At 40.3% G+C, this 17,398-nt stretch overlaps 2 protein-coding genes across 2 annotated transcripts; both read right to left on the minus strand.

Annotated features, from left to right (window-relative positions):
• Positions 1-619: 619 nt before the first annotated feature.
• On the minus strand, positions 620-3,282 carry LOC117413688 (uncharacterized). Its single transcript, XM_058988464.1, has 3 exons — positions 2,987-3,282; positions 1,533-2,536; positions 620-1,365 (listed from the first exon to the last, which is right to left on the minus strand). Exons 1-3 carry the CDS (start codon positions 3,000-3,002, stop codon positions 1,075-1,077), a joined length of 1,311 nt encoding a protein of 436 aa, XP_058844447.1. The 5' UTR covers positions 3,003-3,282; the 3' UTR covers positions 620-1,074.
• A 2,592-nt stretch (positions 3,283-5,874) lies between these two features.
• LOC117962898 (CCHC-type zinc finger nucleic acid binding protein) lies at positions 5,875-11,187 on the minus strand. The gene is made up of 5 exons (XM_058988465.1): positions 11,019-11,187; positions 8,850-9,017; positions 8,597-8,659; positions 8,200-8,398; positions 5,875-6,907 (listed from the first exon to the last, which is right to left on the minus strand). Exons 2-5 carry the CDS (start codon positions 8,992-8,994, stop codon positions 6,790-6,792), a joined length of 525 nt encoding a protein of 174 aa, XP_058844448.1. The 5' UTR covers positions 8,995-9,017; positions 11,019-11,187; the 3' UTR covers positions 5,875-6,789.
• Between the last annotated feature and the right edge of the window lie 6,211 nt (positions 11,188-17,398).

The following is a 17,398-nucleotide window of genomic DNA, read 5'->3' on the forward strand; positions in this document are numbered from 1 at the left end:
GGAAACCCCTGTCTGCCTTGAAATTTCTGCCTGGGAGAGACCTTGCTGATGCAGTATAACTACCTTGTGTCTTGTTGCTGTGCTCAGTCTTGCCATGGTGTATGACTTTTGACAGTAAACTGTCTTCAGCAACCTCACCTTGTTAGCTGAGTCTGGCTGTTCCTCACCCAGTTTTATTCCTCCTACACAGCTGTTTCTGTTTCAGTTAATGATTGTGTTTCAACCTACATATTGAATTGATGATCATTAGCACCTGTTTGGTATAATTGTTTCATCATACACCTGATTATATGCCTACAAAATCCAAGACTTTGTGCAAGTGTACCTAGAAAAATTGATGCTGTTTTGAAGGCAAAGGGTGGTCACACCAAATATGGATTTGATTTAGATTTTTCTTCTGTTCACTCACTTTGCATTTAGTTAATTGATAAATATAATCTATTAACATGTCTATTTTTGAAAGCATTCTTACTTTACAGCATTTTTTCACACCTGCCTAAAACTTTTGCACAGTACTGTGTGTGTATATATATATATATATATATATATATATATATATATATATATATATATACGTATGTATCCTTAATCCATTAAAATCATCAAAAGAAGAGCTCAAAGTAGGTCTGTTATTGAACCTAGCAGTATTTGGGATGCAGCATTATTCTGAAGACTATGCAACGGATTGCTTGCGTGTTGGTTCAAACTTTTTGATATAAAAATAAAAAGTTACCACTGGTGTACCAATGGCTCACATGATTATAGCTTCCCTTGCACTACCCTTCAGTATAGAACCTGCATTTTCATTTGATGATACTGATCATATCTTACATGAAACACCTACACAGCTGATATGTCCCTTTTCAACTTTCAAACATGTCAAGCATTTAAAAATAAAAAGCTAGAACACTACACCCGAAGGACTTGAAACATGAGGCTATGTACACAGATTTAGAATTACTTGCAGTCTTTATGATCTAAACTTATAATCATCCCTTCAACCCTCTTACAGTCACAGCAACGGAACAGTTTGTGCCACTAGCTTACTTTGAGCAGAGTGCTGCTGATTTGTTATCACAAGAGCACACAGACTTTGGAATCGTTTCCATCTTTTTGGGGTTTTCTCCGAGACTGAGTGCTATTGTGGCTGTTCAAGTGACCCTGGTTGTTTCCGAGCTCCTCGCTCAAGGTCCGCACCAGCGCCTTGGTGTTCTCCATCTCCTCACTCTTTGTCAGCAAAGCTCCCCTGGTCTCTGCCAGCTCATGCGTCAGTTTAACAATATCCACAAGTTTTTTATTCTTGTCTTCCTCCAGATATTCAATTCTTTTCTGCAAGTGGACCACGATCCTGTTCACCTCTTGAAGCTGAAATGGACAACACACAATATCAGTCGGACTGATTTTCTTCCTAGGAAAGTGTGCTAGAAAACGTAGATCTAGTTCAGTGACAACAAACCACAGGTTTGGTTTGCAATTTTGTTAAATAATATCTCAAAATGATTAACTTGGTTAACTGTATGAATGAGACTTACCTGAATGGCCAGTTGTTGTGATGAAAATTGTAGCTCCTCCAATTGTTCCACCTTCGACTTGCACTCAGTAAGCACTTCAATTAGAGAACTATTAGCTACTTCAGTTTCCAGCTCCCTGATTCTGTGGACATGGCCCTCGTCTTTCAGCTTCTCAGAGTTCAGCTCCGATTGCAGCTCCCCTATCCTCACTTTGGAGTCATTCAGCTCTGCACACAGTCTGTTTATTTCAGTCTGGTGTGAAGCATGCTTTAGCTTGAGAGCCTGCAATTCCCCAAGAGAATCACAATCCAGCCTACAATCTGTAGAATTTGTAACATGCCAAAAGTTGTCCTCACTCACTTTCTCGATTGATGGGCAATGCTCCTCTACAGCCTTGCTCACTCCCTTACAGTCTGATGCAACAATTTGTTCCCAGCTTACCTCCTCTTGCAGTCCACCCACAGTACCATGGTCTTCCTCACCTCCAGGAGTGATATGGTCAGAGTGAGCACTATCAATGTTTGTATAGGCGTGATCTGCAAGTAACACACCTCCATTATCACCAAGGAGAGCTCCTAAATATGCTTGCATTGAGTCATCCATACTTGCCAGATGGTTCTCCTCTTCCTCCTGAGGATCAGTGACTTCTCCATCAGCAACCTTCTCTTTGATCTTGGAAGCCCCATCTCCTGGGCACCTTTCAATTGTAGACACTTCCTCTTCTCTCCCATCCATTTCGTCCAGCTCTTTAATGGACTCCAGAGGAGATACATGGTAAATCACGTCACTCATACTGTGCTGGAGAGGGTCTTCGTTTTCTACGGTGTCTTCTTCACCCAGCTCCTGTGTGTACATCACTGCCTCCTGTCTCTTGCTGGACATGTTTTCAGAGCCAATGCAATCATTCTCCTCAATATCTTCATCTGTCACAGCCTCTTCTCCACATTTTAGATGCTTTTCTCCATCTTCAAAATGCATGCTCTTATGGACTGTAACCACCTTAAGAGGACTCATCTTGCAGAATGCTTTGAAAAGAGTCACACAGTTAGATATATTCAGTATAAAACAGATTTGGTAATTTTACAATACCTAAAAATGTATACAATTTTAAATAAATACTTACTATAATTAAAGCACAACTCAAGACACGAGGATTTTGATTTAGGATTCACTCAAAATCTGTCAGTGGTCAAGAATGTCATTTATCTAATCAGCCTATGCATATCAAGGAAAAAAACTGCAAATATATTTTAAAATACTGCTTTCTATAGTAATATTTTATTTTTATTGTATTACACTTTTCTAAAAACATAAACCACATTACAGTATTTATATGTATTTTTATGCCGACAAATACAGTACTGTAATATGTTAAAGGACATAGTTTTAATGCATACAAAGAAGCTGCCTTATGTCGTGGTTGATTTGTTAGCTTTATAAAAACTAAAATCACAAAAAAGATGCTGCCTTCTTACCTCCAATGTTTTCCATTCTACCACTCGCGATCTCCCACAGCCCTCCAGATCTCTGACTCTTCCCAGGAGTCTATCAGCTACTCAGCCCTTCTCTCCTTCACTGATGAAAACCTCCGCCTTTGTTGAAGGATACCAGGTGATCAAGGATCCAGTTACACTGTATGAACTGCAGCCAGTGATTCATCACCACCATACTCAAATCATACCTAGTTTTTTTTTTTTTTCAGCACTATAATTGACTACCCAAGTGTCCAAAGTAAAAGTTAAAGGAATTGACAAGCTTACAGTGTGCTTTATTTGTTAGGACTCAAGCAAGAGACTGCTGTCAAGTTAAGAAGTGGTTATGATCATAACAGTATCCCCCTATTAATTATTAGAAATGGACTGGCAACATTTGAAAGCCATAAATAATCTGTTTATTTACAGATTCACCATCACCTGCTCGATAACAAAACACTAAATAAAGAAGTGTGGTACAGAATTCACACAAGATCAACACAGGAGATAGCTGGCGTAGTGTTTCTTGTTTCTTTTACCTCAGGGACCAGGGTTTGATTACATAATGTTTGAAATGTTTTTGAGATATCATTAAATCATATTCAGATATCTCAATGTGACTTCCTGTCTATTTAAAGATATTTTAAGATACCTGGAAATTACTTCCTTTTCATTTAGAGATATCTCTAAATAATTTTATATATATATAAAAACTTAATTTAGAGGTATCTCTAAATCTTTTTAAGATATCTGAAAGCAACTTCCTGTTCATTTAGATATCTCGAAATAACTTCCTGTTCATTTAGAGATATATCTAAATCATTAAGATAACGCAAAATAACTTTGTTCATTTTAAGTGAACAAAGGTATTAAAAGATATGTGTAAATCAATGTGTTCTCTAATTTCATTTTTAGATATCTCTCTCATTTAAAGAGATCTCACATTTACTTAAATATTTCTGCAAATGATTTAGATATTGCTAAATATTTCACAATATCTTAAAATGCAATTCAAGATATCTCTACATGATAATTTGGCTTGTCATAAACACTGCTTACACAGGTGTCTGTTTCAGTTACTGGAAGAACATACGTGGTATACTGTGTCTACTGTGGAAAGCATTTTGCACTGCAAGAGCCCTTTGAAAAATGTATTTTAAGACAGCGCTTTTCACATTAGGTATCTAAATATTCAGAAAACCTTTAAGATATTCATCAAATAAAATAAACACTCTATTTTATTCAATTAAATAAGTATAATGACTAATCAGGTATTTTACAAAATATCAGGCATCTCTGTAGGAGCAGCTGCAAAGTGGAACAGTATTAGCTTACCTTTTTGTTCTCTGAGAATAAGAAATACTGACCAGCAAAACCAACAGACCAGACAATCTATTCTCTATTACAAGAGAAAGTAGAACTCATTTTTCAACAAAATAGAAATACACTATCCCTGAAATGCAAATATTGTATTGACGTCTTTAAGATTTAATTAAAGGTGAACAATAAAATGGTTAACTGTTCTGTATATTCTACATGTATACAAGAATAAACTACCAGCATTTGACATGATTTAAAAAAATAATTACTGCAGACAGGGTAGTGGAAACTTTTTTTATGGTGACTAATTTTACACTGTGTGTAATCAGTAAGAACTTCAGTGCTGAACCTGATCCTACAGATGAGATGGAATGCGTTGACTAATGCAACATTAGTTCAAATGGCATTTGGACCTCCTTTGCAACATTCTTATTTATATTTGTGGGCTTTACTGTAACAAGAACAGCGGGTTTCAAGAATCTCAGTTACCCCTAAACTTGGACTAACATACTAAACTAGTCCAAGATCAATGCTAATCAGGTTCTGAAACCACCCGAATAACCCAGGGCAGCAGTGTGGAGTAGTGGTTAGGGCTCTGGACTCTTGACCGGAGGGTCGTGGGTTCAAATCCCAGTGGGGACACTGCTGCTGTACCCTTGAGCAAGGTACTTTACCTAGATTGCTCCAGTAAAAACCCAACTGTATAAATGGGTAATTGTATGTAAAAATAATGTGATATCTTGTAACAATTGTAAGTCGCCCTGGAGAAGGGCGTCAGCTAAGAAATAAATAATAATAATATTACACTGCAGTGGTAAAATAACCTAGGTATGCTGTATTCATGTATCAAAATTAACTAGTTCTATTGTACAGGGGGATTAGAAAGTTAGTTTACCACATTAATGATATGGTGCGTTGATATAGTAAACTTACTTTCTAATCGGCCTGTATATAGAAAGGCATACATTTGACTATAGGAGTAATAACTTACTATCTGTACTGCAGATTATATTCAATTGAATGAACAGGAAACAAAGCAATCGCAAACAAACAAAAAAAACTAGCTTGTTTTCACCCATTACCTGACCATATCCACAAACCTGCATAGCCTTTATTCCACAACCACCACAATTATATATATTTATACAGTAAACTTATAGGTTTGCTTTTATATTTAAAAAAAGCACTTCTGCAGGTTACAAAAACTTAAGTTAACAATTACTTTTTACCACTAGCTTTCATAGAACAGTGTAGTTTTCTACAGCAGAGAAATTTTCTGCATTCCAACGGATTGTATTTGTTATCCAAGGAAAATGTGCTTCACAAGACTCACCCCTTTTTACTTTTGTATGTTGAGTTTAAATTATTTTAAGTAACCTTATTTTACTTTTTCAATAATTCACCAGAGATGACAAAACAAGCATGTTTTCTGTTGCAGAACTGAATCCCAGAAGTGTAGTCATGATTTGATATTAATGTGAAAATTCAAACCTTTTGTGATGTAGTACCGTGCTCACACAAGAAAACCACCAAATCAACAAGAATAAAAAATAAATAAAACAGAAAAAACATTAGTCTTTCTCCCCTTTCTCCTCCAGCTTTATTGATAGTTTAAAATTACATTTCTATGTTCTAGGACTTCAGTTGCATTTACCTTCCGACTTAAAACTGAGTACAAGCAAATGATATTTTTTACAGTAGTCTAATTGATATATTGTACAAAAATAACATTTTGATTTCTGTGAAAACATTCTTCTTACTCAAGTAACTTCAAATGCCGCTTTCTGTTCTTGAAGTTTTGTTTTTTTTTCCTCCCAGGGTTTATTCATCTAAACTACTTTGAAAATTGTGACCGAAACCATGACCTAATCTGTGTCTCCAACACCGACGCTGTAGCTGCGAGCGGCTTGCTTTTATAAAAGAATTGATCCTGATTTTTTTTCTCCTGAAAATTAAACAGGTAATATATAACTTTTCATATTCAGTTATCTCCCACTTAGCTGTGTACTGCTTATAGGGCCCGAAACTGATGTAACTCGTGTTGTGAACTGCTTCAGAGGTTAAACATTCCAAGGCCTAACATTTATTTTTCCACAAAAAAAATTAAATCATATGTGGAAGTTTCTCAGAAACTTCCAAGATTTATTTTTTTTCCCCTCTCACATATGATCACTTCCAAGAACTCGGAGAGGGTTTTTTATCTGACATCTCTTTACACTCATGAATCCCTATTTCACCAGTGGCATGGAAAGGGGGTTCTTTAACAAAGCATTATACATAACACCTCTACCAAACTAAACATAAACATTTTGTATTAAATGCAGAAAGTCGATTTTTTTTTCCACCCCTTTCCTCATTTTACATGTCAAGTAAAGCTCACTGGCCTGGGACTAGCCTCTATCTGCCAACCTTGGGCCAGTGAAGAGGATTCAGAGAAAATAATACAACCATCAATCAGAAAAAGGAGGGGCGACAAAGGAAAAGGATTAAGCTGTAGCCTCGATGGTGCATTCTCTTGCCAGGTGCCCAGACTCGCCACAGCGGTAGCAGTTGACTTCACTTGTCTTGCTGCAGTTGATGGCAACGTGACCGGTTTCACCACACCTAAACAGGAGAAATCACAATTAATCTGAAATTCCTTATGGCGAGTTGAACTGAAAATGCATTTTAAAATCATTAAACCTTTAAAATGTTACTTAAAAATATATATAAAATTCAAAACATAAAAATAACACTTATTACCATAGGCCAACTCAGATGCTTACTTTGGGTGCTGACTTGTACCAAATTCCATAGGCATGGTGAAAGGACTTGTCCTAGAGTCAAAGCATGTCAAGCTAGGATTCATAATTAATCTTTTAGAGAAAGACGACTACCCCCTCAATCTCCTGAAAAAATGAATACCCATTATATTGTTTCGGTCAGATATTGTCTAGCCGTAACAAATATTCTGTTGTACGCAAAAATGTGCGTCAGATTGATCTTGGATGCATTCACAAAATAGAGTGGACCACAGTAATGAAATTTGTATGAGGGAGAGTATTTACCTATGTGTTGTTAAGTGCAAGTTCCTGTTTTTTTACTCTCATGTGAAAAGAGGGGGAAGAAAAACTTATTGCTTACAATAAAAAATAATAAAGCTGTTGATAGATCCAACTGTAAAATGGTCAGAGTCCCAAGAAAAAGTTGCATAGTACAAATTATTTGAAGTTGTGTTTTACATCACCTTTGTGCCTCAAGGGAACGGTTACTTCTTGACAAACTGAATCTTATTATTTAAAACAATTCATACACCAAGGTACTCCTACAAAACACGAATATAAAAGGACCTCCACTTCCTAGGAGGTGCATCAATTGTCTATTTTCACTATTCTAAATTAAAAAACGTAGTTATTTAAAAAGGTCGAATATACCAGTGACGAGAACTTAAAAGTTGTTGAATTCAGTAAATAGCTATTGATGTGGAGTTTATTTGCTAATCTGCAGGTTCTAACAGTATGCTAGGATTCAGAAGATTTGAGACCATGGGTTTACATGTAGGTCCAAAAACCCCAAGAGCAAAGTCAATGCTATAAAAGCAATTTGGCCTTAAGGGATCAACCCTTTTTATACAAAATTTGTTTCACTGATTAAAGCCAGGTTCTATCCCCACCTGGACACACTTTCACCTTAATATATTACCTCTACATTAGAGGTAATTTTGTAATGTGCTTAGTATACAAAGCAGTCAAGTCATGTTGAGAAGATCTACTTTATTAAAGACACATTGTATTCAAGACACTCTTCAAAACAAAATTACAACAATTGAGATCACTGCAAGGCACTATCTCTTCCTGTATTAAAGCATCACTTTAGCCTGCTTTACTGTAGTCTTAGCAAATGGTATTCCCATTTACCTGTAGCACTTCACTTTGGTGCAGTCTTTCTGGATGTGCCCAAACTCTCCACAAGAATAGCATTTCTGCTCATCTGCATGGTCGCAGTCACGGGCCAGGTGCCCTGGTTTGCCACAGTTGTAGCATAACTGCTCCCGCTCCTTCTTGGGCTCCTTGCAATCCTTGGCAATATGACCACCTTTGCCACAGTTGTAGCAAGCTAAAAAGAAAAGGAAGAAAGTCTTAAAATGAGACAAGTAAGCATTATTACACAATGGCCTTTTGAAAACATTAACTATACTAGCCAGTATATCCACCACTGAAGCCTACATAGCGACACAAGAACAAGCATTTATTTTAACATCGGTTGGATATGTTTTTGCTATGGAATTAAAAACAGCAGGTAAAATGTACCTACCATCCTCCTGAAGTTCACAGTCCTTAGCAACATGGCCTGATTCTCCACAGCGATAACAGATGTCTAAAAGAAAAGGAAGAAAGATAGTCAATTTATGCGCAATTAACTCGACAGTGATCTATACAATGTGTTTTGGCTGTTGTAGGCTATTTTACTCTATCCGGATCTTCAGCAAGGAAAAAACATTTAGTAAGCTATCTAATGTCTTTTCAGTTTTAGACATTGGGAGCCAGCCAAGTGCCCCCCAGATTACCTCTTGCAGAACTGTATCCGGCTCTTCCGCGGCTCCTACCCCCACGACCACCACGTCCTCCGCCACCACCAACGCCACCACCGGTGGGGCATTCACGGGCCCAGTGGCCTGTGCGGCCACACTTGAAGCACTCGTTGCTGCTCATTTCCACAGTATGTGAGCTGAAAACTAACAAGACATTCAATGAGATTTAGCACAAGTACCACGCTGAAACATTAAAATATATATTATAGAATGCAACCAGCAAAGTAGTAAATACAAGCTGCTGGCTTCTGTATTTTAATTGAGGGGCATGTGGGAACAACAAAAGCACAACAAAAAATAAACTGAAACAACTCCATTAAGACAATACAATGCTAAACTGCATACTATCCTGGGGTTCTTGGGGGAACATTCGTTTCAGAATGACAAAACGCATTCGTCTACAACTACAGTTACAAGTATTTATTTTACTCTTGCTGTCTTAACCAGTGCAAGGAAGGGCTTTTAATTTTTTTTAGAAACTTTGGATAATTAGTCTCAAGATGCTCATTACTGCACCTGTTTCTCAAATCAGAGGGTTCAACAGCTGTTTTTTTCTAAGCTGCAATCAAGACCAAGGCAATAAAGTAAATCCACACATCCATCTATAACTGCACAACAATGGCAATTAAACTGAAGTGCAATAGACATTTTATACTTGTAAAAGATTCACAAAAGTATAAAAACCATTAATGCAGATCAGCCTACACAAGCACAGATACTGGATGCAGTAGGTAGGAGTTATAAATTTGATTTTAGTCGTTTAAGAACACGTACTAAACTGAGGCCTAATTACGTCCTTGTCCCTACATTTGCATTTCAAAATGCTATTTAGTCTAACCTTGCTCAAAAAGGCTCCAGGCACCAAAATGTTCAGGCCGAATTCTGAATCGTGATTTTTAAAGTGGGCAGCTTTTAGATCACACAAGGGTCAAAGTACCTTTGTTTGATTATCAGAAAAAACGATAACTACAATGTAGTGATGTTATAGTATTTAGAATATATACATGAATATTAGCAAACACAGCAAAACAGATGCACTTTTCACAAATACCAATTAATGTCAGCGAACATCGCGCTGTTAAAGTTACTATCAATTAATGTGTACATTTAAGAAACTGTATTCAAAGTTAAGCATTCGTGATGTGCCATACAAATTCTGATCGAAACTAAAACAAAAACGGTTTGATTCCTTGATTAGAGTCGAACGTTGTAGGCCATACTAGGCCCATTTACTATCAATCCAAGAAAACTAACACTGCTGTATTAAAATATGCCTTAATTTTCACGAGATTACAATTCAAGTGAAAATTGTACATCAGGCGATTCACGAGGTTAAGAAATATTATACATGACACAGTATTTACACGTGGTAAGATTCTGTCCTGCTTCTGTAGTAGTAATAAGATCATCAGTGCCCAATAATAAAGATGTGTTTCGAGATATCCACGTCGAACAAAAAAAAGAAACCTTTAACGCCGTAGTAAATGCTAAAGTTAAAATCTCGATAGTTTAATCTCACCGATTATTCCCACGGACAAACTATGAGATCACGATGAGACACATGGTCAACACACTTGATGGTTAAAATTGGCCTTTTCGTTAGATTTACAACTTTTATCAATACATACCCACATTTACCACAAAAGCCTTATGTTTGTGTAAATAAAATACCACGATTAGTGCTCGTTTGTCCAGTTAAATCAGCACCACGCCGTCTTACTGCAGCTAGTTCAGCGAATACTATCTGAACGCGCCGCCCACCCACGCCCGGGGCCTCACATAGTAGAATAACTCAACCTTTCAAATAAGCCACGAACATTCAAATGTGCTTTTAAACTTATCTTCACGTAAAAAGAAAACACAATCTAACACAAATACCGATTACTGAAATGCAAAACTAATTTTAAACGGTGCTTGTAATCGGTTAAATGTGCCGTGTTTCCCGCGCGGAGCCTGACGCACCAGGCCAAAGTGCGCCGTCAGAAATTTTAGTTGTTTACCTTCTAATTTTTGCTCGGTTACAACTCATATGTTTTGGCTTATTTCTTCATGTTTCTTACTCAAGGGGTGCTACAATTAATGCGACGCGGAAACAGAATTGTAAAATCGCATTTTTTCGCGTCTTTTGGCCTTTGGTTCACTTACCTTTGCTACGTGACTCGCCGCTGTTTATTTTCGGTTCCTCCTCTCCCCTGCGCCACACGCGGTTTGCACACGGTCCTCCTGCGCGCCCCTCCCCCACCAAGTCTCACTCTGCACACGGCTCGTTGCTTCTCAGGTACCAATGGCAAGCGAGTGTTGTAAGACACAAAGGGGTCCAATCAGAGATCAATTCCCTGCCTCTAATAAACCAGCCCATGTGTGGCACCACCAAGTATTTGTAAATTAATCGCTGGTGCATGGGTTAAGCCTAAAACATGAAGGACAAGAAATCTGGGTTTACATTAAACCAAATAAACTCCAAAATAACCTATTATACCGTTCCCATTTTCTTTATACAACAATGTATTAATCATAATCTTTATAACAACCAAAGACGTGCTTATGCAAAACAAAGATGTGCTTTATTTATTTGTTTATTTATTGCTTTTATGTGTACGGTACCTAATTACGCTTTCGCGATTCTCAGCCTTAAAACTACACATTATGGGTGTGGTCGGATTATTATTATTATTTTTTTAAAACACAAGGGCTTTCCATTACAAACAATGTGCAGTCATAATGTATAGTTCTACTGGCAAGGGAGTTGATCATTTCACAGAATAAAAAAACGGTGTTTTAAGTTTAAATAACTTTAGCCCTAAATCTACAGAAGTCTGTACTTGGCAGTGAGCACAACTTGTTACTTCCTATGAACTACAAATCCCACCATACTTTGCTGAAAGAATACATTCCTTTGCGTAGTCTATAAGAGCAACGTGTAGTAGCTTACAAAACAGATTTTCTGTACATTACTGTGCATTTGACTTTGCACGTTGTAAATGACGGTCACGAAGAAACTGCCAACAGATGGTAACGTTTTACAGTGAAAGTACAAGGTACTGTAAGTGCAGTGCATTATCAAACAACTCTGAAATCAGCAGTATATGACTGTGACAAGAATGGCTGAGTGGGTGACGTCAGACCAGAAGACAGGAACACAAACGACAGAGAGATGTGGAGTTTGGTGGAGCTGAGCGAATGCTTTCGCTCAGCATTTAATGAATAAACAGACAGAAAATAAACGTTTGTAACAAAACACAAAAAACAGGACACGGCACTTGCGCCAAAATAAACAGACATACAAAACGACTAACCACTAAACAGACGGTGCAGGACAGACGAACAAACACGGTGAGTGAAAACACTTATCTCTACGATTTTACTTTACTTTTACTTTATAATACCCTCCGTCTCCTAACCCGTTCTCCACTCACCGAACACCAACCCCCAGTGAGTGAAAACATGCAGCTTTTATGCAGTTGTACCGAGATTCGATTGCTAGTCAATCATTCAATTGGAATCTCGGTACAACTGCACGTGAATTAATTAAAGTGCAATTCCCCGTGCTCACATATTACTTTTTACTTGCACGTGATGTGATGTGCCATCCCCGTGCCTAAATACAAATATACAATTTACACACACGTGAAACACAGACCGCTTATATCCCGTGTACCAATGCCTATACACCAACATTTACACACAACACGTAACATATAACACACACAGGGGGGGCACTTTGCCACATATACCCCCCCTTGTGCAACGCACACATGGCCTCAACGGCCACCTCCCCCCTTAAATACCCAGCAGTCCAGGCAAAAGTCTCGGGCTGGGAAGGGAGGCTTCAGTGGGCCCATGGCTGGAAATGCTGTCAGCTCCCCTGCCGGTAGTGGCACGGCTGACAGCATGCTGGTCCCGTCCTGCAGCGAAAAAGCTGCGGGGGCAGGTGGTCCCCCGACCTCCCCCTTCTTCGTAGCCGGCAGCTCCCTCCTGTGGGGCTCCGGCCACAAGAACTCCTGCAGCGAAACTGCTGCTGGGGAAAGTGGTCTCCAGACCTCGTCCCCCTTCTTCGTGGCCGGCAGCTCCCCTTTCTGGGGCTCCGGCCACCGTACTCCCTGCGGAGGTACGGGCAGCAGAGGCAGCTCCTGCTCCTCTGCTCCGGGCGGTGGCGGAGGCAGAGGCAGCTCCAGCTCCTCTGCTCCTGGCGGTGGTGGAGGCAGAGGCAGCTCCAGCTCCTCTGCTCCTGGAGGTGGTGGAGGCAGAGGCAGCTCCAGCTCCTCTGCTCCTGGCGGTGGTGGAGGCAGAGGCAGCTCCAGCTCCTCTGCTCCTGGAGGTGGTGGAGGCAGAGGCAGCTCCTGCTCCTCTGCTCCTGGAGGTGGTGGAGGCAGAGGCAGCTCCTGCTCCTCTGCTCCTGGAGGTGGTGGAGGCAGAGGCAGCTCCTGCTCCTCTGCTCCTGGAAGTGGTGGAGGCAGAGGCAGCTCCTGCTCCTCTGCTCCTGGCGGTGGTGGAGGCAGAGGCAGCTCCTGCTCCTCTGCTCCTAGTGGAGGAAGCGGTGGAGGTGGCGGAGGCAGAGGCAGCTCCTGCTCCTCTGCTCCTGGTGGTGGTGGAGGCAGAGGCAGCTCCTGCTCCTCTGCTCCTAGTGAAGGAAGCGGTGGAGGTGGCGGAGGCAGAGGCAGCTCCTCTGCTCCTGGCGGCGCTGGCTCCCTCCGCTGTGGCGGCTGGGCTGGTGCGCGCCGTGCTGCCTTCAGCAGCATGAATAGAGGCTGCTGGGGGACACCAGCCTCCTGCCCCTCTCCCCCCAAAAAATTTCCAGGGGGTTGGGCCTGTAACTCCTCCCCTTCCGGCCCTTGGGGCTGAACCAGCAGGCATTTTCCCTCTGCTGGTGGCTTGGGTCCCAGGGCTGTGGAAGCCCCGACTTGCCTCCCTTTGGGCTGTGGACGCACCGACTCCTCCCTTTTGGGCTGTGGACGCACCGACTCCTCCCTTTTGGGCTGTGGACGCACCGACTCCTCCCTTTTGGGCTGTGGACGCACCGACTCCCCCCTCTTGGGCTGTGGACGTTCGGGCTCCCCCCACTCAGGCGTAGGACGTTCGGGCTCCTCCCACTCAGGCGTAGGACGTTCGGGCTCCTCCCACTCAGGCGTAGGACGTTCGGGCTCCTCCCACTCAGGCGTAGGACGTTCGGGCTCCTCCCACTCAGGCGTAGGACGTTCGGGCTCCTCCCACTCAGGCGTAGGACGTTCAGGCTCCTCCCATTTGGGCTGTGGACGCTCAGGCTCCTCCCGCTTGGTCTGTGGACGCTCAGGCTCCTCCCCATAGCTGCGGAAGGGACAGTGGGCGAACAGGTGATCCTGGTCGCAGAGGAGGCACCCCGGCAATGGCTTGTTACATCGCCGTGGATGCCTGGCCCTTAGGCGGCACTCCTCCTCCCTGTCCTTCACCTCTTTATCCGGTTCCTCCTCCTCCTCACCTTGGAAGGGGCAGATCGCCACCGTGTGCCCGTAGACTCCACAGGCCATGCACCAGCCTTGGTCCTCGAGGCCCCCGAGGAGGTCCTCCAGGTCCCGGCAGCCGTCTCTCCAGCCTTCCATTTTCACTTTTTTTTTTTTTTTGAAACCAGTCCTGTGGTTTTTTTTTTTTTTTTTTTTTTTTTTTTTTTTTTAAACACAAAACCCCCTCTCCTGGTCTGACGCTTGGAGGCGCTGTTATCCCACGATGACACCACGTGTCACAAAGACGGCCAGAGTGGGTGGCGTCAGACCAGAAAAGGAATACACAGAGAGATGTGGTTTGGTATAAGCTGGGCGCGTGATCGCGCTCAGCATTTAATAAACAGAAAATAAAAGGTTTGAAACACAGACCGCTTATATCCCGTGTACCAATGCCTATACACCAACATTTACACACAACACGTAACATATAACACACACAGGGGGGGCACTTTGCCACAATGACATAAAAAAAAACCTTTTGCTCTGATTAGATTTCAAGGTTACGTATTATACCACAGGCACAAATGAGTGTGATGTCCATACATATCTTTCAAAAATAAGTTTGAACTACACAACGTGGCATTAACTTCAGTAAAGAAAAATAAACTACACATATCATTCCTCTTGTATTTTAGGAATTGTTTAGGCTTTATGGGAATTCCCTCGTTGTCCGTTTCTGGGATGGAAATACAACTCCTATTGCACAGCAGTTTCACCCATTCCAGGTTTTACTACCAGCTTGATTAGCCACAGTGTATAGCTAACAAGCTCAAGTGTGTCTTATTAAACTCATGGTAAAACCAGGAGTGGATCAGTCTGCTATGCAACGGGAGTCTTATTTTCATCCTTGCATTTTGATCCAAATGCCCCCATTTGCACAAATCCAAAGACAAGAGCTGGCAAACAAGATGGCTGTGCCCTGATCGGTCTATAGCTCTGTATCTGGGGTACATTTTAAAGCAAGTAAAAAGATTCACTATGAGCGGTGAATAAATCAACTCTCTGTACCCTACATTGTATCATATCCCAGAGGAAAATTACACTTCAAAGCACTTCAAGGCAGACGATGAGCTAGAAAGGGACACATCTCAAAGTTAAACGTGAGGGTTTGAATGATAGTTTTCCTCTGAGCACTAGAAATTAAAAGTCAAGCAGTGTCTGCTTTTCTTAACATTATCCTTTTTACAAACAGTGGTAGGGAATATGGCAAATATGGTACAATTACACACGGATCTAGAAATATGTGGTGCATATATTCAATTTACTAGAATTACAGCATCATCTTCAATCCATGTAATAATCTTACTGTACACATGCTGTAAAGCTGCTTCATAAGTAAAGAATACGTCTTCCTTAGCGGCAGGTGTTTGTGCAGACACAAGTATTAGTAAAGATTATTCAGAAATCAGCAATTAAAACATTGTTTTCTGATTAATAATTGGTGTATTGTTTTAATAGCATTTGTTTGGTTCAATAACAACACTTGCTTTGTGTCCACCAGTAATAATAATAAAAACGCTGCTTAAAAACCCCCACAATATTCAGTCGAAAAATCACACAGCCAAACCAAATGTTTATTTTTTAAATCTGAGCGAGTTGGGTTAGGAATGTCAGAGGGAGATGCGTCATTTAAATAAGAAAGGGGCCAGGATTATCTGAATACGTGAGAAGGGAAGGTTGGGGTGTGAATGGAGTGCACGTTTAGCATGGTGTTATGAGCACTTCCCCCAGTCCCGCCTCTGTACATGCATAAGGGCTGTGTGAGATATATAAGGTAATATTCAGAATTATAACCGCAGTAAATCATGGCAGGCTTCTTGCTAAAGTAGGCCAGAGGTCAGAAGGTACTGATTTTTCACATGCATGCATTTGACCACACTGGCAGCTGCAAAGCTTTCATACATCTGCTGCTATCAGTCTGAGATCTTGCTGGAGTAAGTGGAAGGCAGATGTTGTCATTCGACACCCCAAAGCTAAGAGATCCTCTTCTGTGCATACATTTGTTTATGGCGTTCACTAATTTGCGTACCATAGTTTGCCTAAATGTGTTGCACACAGATTTCTTCACTGCCTTCCAATAAAGAAAATGTTGCGTTGGTGATTACAAATTAATACATTTCTGTAGTCTTACACTGACTTTCAACTGATTAATTTCTACCCAAGCAGGATTTTCCTGTTACCTAGACAGCCACGTTTTTGACTAAGCCACAGCCATATGTGCGTAGCACGAACCTGCAATTATGAATTAAGAAGTCACGCAGACTCATAGGTGTGTATTGCATTCGTAATTCAAACAGTTTATCGTTATTATTATTATTATTATTATTATTATTATTATTATTATTATTTATTTATTTATTTATTTATTTATTTCTTAGCAGACGCCCTTATCCAGGGCGACTTACAGTCGTAAACAAATACATTTCAAGAATCACAGTACAAATAATAATACAATTAAGAGCAAGATAAATACAATGACTTTGGTTCAAGCAAGTACAAGTGTGACAAAATACGATTAAAAACATTATCATCATGTGACACAAGTGTCTCCAGTTTCTTCAAGTCACTTGTATCTTTACATTAATGATCATTTCACTGATTTCTAATTAGTGCCTTGACAGAGCTATTGTATCTGTGTTTTAAAGAAGGGCATTTTATTACATATCCTCATGAGGAAATCACGAATGTACCAGTAGACAGGAACAGCGTTTCTACTTTGATAAACATTTCAACAAAGAGTGAACAATTTTATTAGATTTATAGTATAGCTATGGAATTAATTTAGTTTGCATATTGAATTAAAGGTTTTACTTTTAAAAAGTTTTACTGTAATTAACTTGTAAAAAAAATAGACAGATTTACTCTGACCTATAGTTTAGTGAATTTTAACTGCGCTACAGTTACTATGCTATTATCTCCGATTACAAAGCAGTTTAACAGTAAAGTATGATGACAGGACTTAGCATCTGTTCATGATACAGCTCTTTTGTATGTGTTCCTTTTTCCTGTCTTGATATCTCTTCTCATTTCAATCCATTTTTTAACAGT

This window comes from Acipenser ruthenus, chromosome 16 (assembly GCF_902713425.1).
Source record: "Acipenser ruthenus chromosome 16, fAciRut3.2 maternal haplotype, whole genome shotgun sequence".
NCBI classification, from domain to species: Eukaryota; Metazoa; Chordata; class Actinopteri; order Acipenseriformes; family Acipenseridae; genus Acipenser; species Acipenser ruthenus.

What these genes read in the sequence shown, in the direction of transcription:
- LOC117962898 (XM_058988465.1), bottom strand. Translation starts at nt 8,994, where the DNA reads ATGAGCAGCAACGAGTGCTTCAAGTGTGGCCGCACAGGCCACTGGGCC. An exon ending in CGGATACAGTTCTGCAAGAG is followed by an intron (nt 8,660 to 8,849) that starts GTAATCTGGGGG and finishes CTTTTCTTTTAG; the next exon opens with ACATCTGTTATCGCTGTGGA. An exon ending in ACCAAAGTGAAGTGCTACAG is followed by an intron (nt 6,908 to 8,199) that starts GTAAATGGGAAT and finishes TCTCCTGTTTAG; the next exon opens with GTGTGGTGAAACCGGTCACG.
- LOC117413688 (XM_058988464.1), bottom strand. An exon ending in CACAACAACTGGCCATTCAG is followed by an intron (nt 1,366 to 1,532) that starts GTAAGTCTCATT and finishes TGTCCATTTCAG; the next exon opens with CTTCAAGAGGTGAACAGGAT.